Source organism: Atta cephalotes (assembly GCF_000143395.1).
Source record: "Atta cephalotes unplaced genomic scaffold scaffold00021, whole genome shotgun sequence".
In the NCBI taxonomy this organism is placed as follows: domain Eukaryota; kingdom Metazoa; phylum Arthropoda; class Insecta; order Hymenoptera; family Formicidae; genus Atta; species Atta cephalotes.
Genome location: NW_012130085.1, coordinates 3598605 through 3603303, shown reverse-complemented (window position 1 = coordinate 3603303; position 4699 = coordinate 3598605). Strand labels below are relative to the sequence as shown.

Below are 4699 nucleotides of genomic sequence, written 5' to 3'. Positions count from 1 at the left end.
AATATATATATATATANATATATATATATATATATATATATATATATATATACATAGAAGGTACAAGACAAATAAGAAGCAGTAGCCGAACGAATGTATCTTATCCCCAGCTTTTGAGAAAGCAACTTCCTTCTCTTGGCAGTAATTCTGAGGACGAAGGAAACATTCAGAAAGCGGGAGAATAAGATATCACGAAAGACCAAGGGGAAACCAATGCTATTACAAGACTATCTATATCAATCAGGATGCTGTTTAATCTCTTGAGCTTAAGAGACGCGAACTGACTTGAGATAAAGCCACCGTATTATCAATGTTTTACTAAAGCTATAATTACTGCAATAAAAAACTTTTCTCTGACAATGATCTTCCGTTGATAAAAGACAGTGGATAAAAAATGATTTCTGCTGTATTTTGTTTCAGGAAGAAAATGTGGAGCTCGGTTACCGCAGCTGGCACTGAAAATGGACCAGCACCACCTTCGAGGAGCAAGCATAGTGCCACCTTACTTGCCGGTCACGTATATCTTCTCGGTGGTCGAAATGGAAACCTACCTCTCAAAGATCTCTGGCGATATAGCCTTGGTGAGCTTTTAAATTTTTGCGCTTGTATAACAGCTCGTACGTATCGCAACAACATCGCGCGTATTACATTAATCACTGCGTCTTTAAATCTTAGGATACGATTATCGACAATGCGTCGAGAACATAAAAAAAATCCCAATAATTTTCGAGAATGATACTGCAGTATTTCGAGTAGCTCCAAGTACGCGATATAATACCAACGTCGTTTCTGACCAGCGCACCCCATCGCATCTCCTGACGCACCCCCCAGGACGAGGGTGCGCGACGGAATTTGAACGGGGTTCAGTCTGATCAATAATGCACCATTATTAAAGCCTACGTACATCAGTTAAATCCGCGAATGCTACTCCACAATTACGTGGTGTTTCCACGGAGATCAGACATACATGAATTAATTGCGTCCGCCGGCCGTAATCGGTGGCTTATGTATATGACAGGGAGAGATTTTCCTCCGCCTGAAATATTCCATCCGTTTTTATTCGCATTCATTCCTAACAGAGGGAGAAGAATTAACGTCTTATTTCTCTTCTGAACAATTAAAATCTCATATCATAACTCTATTTCATCATGTTCTGTATATTTTGATTAACGAAACCAAAGAGTCTATTCTTACGATGCTACGTAAGATCATTTAAATGAATAACGTTAATGTCTTGAAGCAATCGCGAGAAGAACGATGATTTATGAAGTCAAGTATATCGATGTAGCACGAATTCGTTTCGCTCGTGCTTGCACGACCGGGTCTCTTAACCAGAGGATATTGTTCGGCCGTGTGCTTGTTCGGGTGAATATTAAAGCGGCAGCGAAAGGGTTGGCGGGTAGCGCTTCGTTTCCTGGAGCAAACAATGTTCCTGGCTGTTTCTACCCCCTGTTTTAAAAGCCCGACTTTGTCGTTCTACTTGATCTCGCAAAAATATTGTGATAACTCGAAGAATCACAAGTGGAGGTACTCCAGCCGAAAAACCGGTTTTTATTGCATCTTCTTCTATTTTCGGATTATTAAAGAAGTAATTATTCTTGGAGAAAGACAAATTTTATCAAGCAATTTAATTGATAGAAAAACAAAATTGTAGAAGAGAAAGAGGAACATCAAAATTAATTTTATAATTATATTCTTGTTGATTGCATTCAGCAGAAAAAATTTTGCATCTGTTGTAAGATTCTTTAATATGATTTGTTGTTGTTCTTAGTTCTTCACTAGATTTAAGTATATAAACTACTAATTACATTAAAGAATCTTACAACCATTGAAAAGCTGTTTTTCTACTGAATGTGGTCATTTTCTTAGAAAATATAAATCTTTCTTTATATAAAGTTCTGCGTAAAAATCTTCAATATTCCTGCATATAATAAAGATATTTAAACAGAGTGACTCTAATGGCTAAATTGTTATACAAAGCATATATCCACCCGTTCGGATTTCTTGTGTACTCGATCACGTTGCTATTTCGCGAAACATGCTTTTAAACAAAAGGAGATATTGTTCGTTTCACTACCAAAAAGATACGACATGTATATTACTACATAATCGATGTCGAACGTCTAGTATCATTCTAGCGGTTTCGAAGATGCTTCAGTCAGCACGTTACGGTCTTTACCCAGATTCTTTGTTCTCGAGCACGTTTCGAAGAGAAGCTGAAGCTTTCGAGAATATTGCGAAATTAGATGAATTTTGGCACAAATGTCATTCACGAATCACACATGTTTTATCCTCTCATTTATTTATTTATGGATATTACCATTCTCTCTTCAAAGCGATTCCGAATGAATACAGAAAAATGGAAGGGACAGAATGAGGATCGCAAGATGAAAGAAAGGCACAATATGAAAGATGTGAAATTATAGAGAAGAACGTGCTTATGAAAAAATAGAATATAAAAAATAATTTAATAAAATAAATGAGTAGAAAGATTCCACGATCTGATTTTAAATCCAAATTTAATAGATTAAAATCTAATAGAAAGCTTCTTGTATCGATCGATAGCTATCTGGAACACAAGAATAAGATTATGTCAAAAAGAAGCATAAAATCAATTTGATACACGAATGGAGGAAGAAATAATAATTGGCGCATACAGCAATATTTCTCTTTGTAGATTCATTCCGATACCCGCCAGAATAATATCTCGATAAAAAACGCAAATTTATGCACTACTCGAGCGAGCTTTTCTCGCTTTGATATTTTTTATACTTTCGTCAGGGGAGCTCTGGCTTTCTTTTCACGATAATTTTGAAGGACGCTCATTTGTTTTATTAAAAACTTAGATAGATGAAAGATTTTTAAAATTCTCTTCATAAACTGTTATTATTACGATTGAAGACTCAGATCTTCCCTCCATTTCCATCTTATCATGTATAAAAAATATATTTAAATTATTAATTGAGAAAAATTACAAGTTATAAAACAAAGTTATAAAACACCCGCTTGCGATATCAATTATTAAAATAAGAAGTATACACAAAATTTAATTATTATTTATAGAAAGTATCCTGTCACATTGAAAAACAATTGAGTTTTTAAAATAAAATATAGAGTATATGAATTCTGCTGGGACAAAAGTCGACTATGAAAATGCAACGAGTGCATTAGAAAAGCTCGACGTCTTGCATTCTTGTGCATTTGTAACACGTGCACTTTCCATAATATTTGCATACATAACCTAAAGGATAAGAATGTCGGATTACGAGACAAGCTTTTCTTTGTTTCTTTTTCAGCGGAAAGCAAATGGGAGGAATTGCATCCGGGCGGCGAAAGACCGCCGGCTCTTCAGGAACATAGTGCGGTGGCATATAAGGATTGCCTCTACGTTTTCGGCGGCGAACTGGGTTTCTCTGCAGGAACGGAGACGCCACTCTGGGTTTATAACGTCAAGGTGATACTTCGCAAAATATAATTGTAGAATGCAATTGCTTCTGTAAAAATAGGAATTAAGTCGCGCGAATAATATCGCTTATAAAACGCTTTTATGGAGATAAATATCAGTATATGTTTTCACTTCTGATAACGATCTCAACAGCTAGTGTCGTATTACTACATTGAGAAAACTCTTAATAATCTTCCCTACGATGAGGGGAATCTCGTCGAGAAAGCAGCGAGAACGAGAGACGAAAAAAATCGCACCCTCGAGAAATGTTGCTTAATCGATAGCAACGTCATCGGTTACGAGTTTTATGGTAGCGTGTTACTTTCCCTTGCCTCTGCGGTGACACAGAGGGATGATTTTAGCAGCGAGTGACAAGCTGCCAAGGGCAACCGAGGCTTATCCTGTCAATAGTGACTCGCGAATCGAGCATGTGTAGAAATTCACTGAGCTATCGTTGTTATCCTGTTGTGCTCCGTGTATTATCCAAGCATTCCTTGGGGAGAATAATATGTGCAACATGAAATGAACAAGACGGGGTGGTTGGCCTCTTCCGTTTACGAGGGAAACGTCTCGCATGCGGAAAATCAATCTTGTGAAATGAGCGAAGTTCGGAATCGATATTGCTTGTTGTAAATTCTTGTAAACGGGGCTGATCTATTATGGACTTCGACCAATTTCCAACGCTTACGAAAATAATATTTCCTAATAATAATTTTACATAAGAAGTCTTATTATTATAATGTTATAGTAACTTTAACAAAGCGTTTTAACAAAGAATTTTGTTTTTAACAATATTTTAATATTTTGTAAGATGCAACTCATACGCTTATTACATCATTTATATAGTTAAATGATTATATTATTTTAATGTAAGCAGATAATGGAAGAATTATATATTTTATTGTTAGATTTTTTTTACTTATTTACATTGTTTAATTGATATGAGATTATAATTTGGATCTATATTCGGGTACACCTCAAATTTAAAGGAAAGGGAAAGGTATCGATGCGCGATATTGTCAATCAACTTTGACGCAGTGGTCCAATATTGCCCTCCGTCTCGTTTACTAAATCGAAGGGTGCAAACCTTCCTTCTGATCACTGAAACAGCCATGGCGATTGCCCAAAGGCTATTCGGAGGCTGCTCGTCGTCTCATTTAATCAGACCGCATGGATCGTTCTTAACCAAATCTTGATAACAAATTCAATTGATAGACAATTTTAAATAAAATATATTATTCTCTCTCTCTCTCT

The 4699-nt window shown here is 36.0% G+C and overlaps 1 protein-coding gene across 1 annotated transcript in view; it reads left to right on the top strand.

The window, feature by feature from the left end:
• The first annotated feature begins 427 nt into the window (after positions 1-427).
• LOC105619401 (AF4/FMR2 family member 4-like) overlaps positions 428-4699 on the top strand; it is an 11035-nt gene continuing 6763 nt past the window's right edge. The window contains exons 1-2 of the mRNA XM_012200922.1: positions 428-581; positions 3297-3454. Coding sequence (XP_012056312.1) covers positions 428-581; positions 3297-3454 — 312 coding nt within the window. The remainder of the gene's footprint in view (positions 582-3296; positions 3455-4699) is intronic.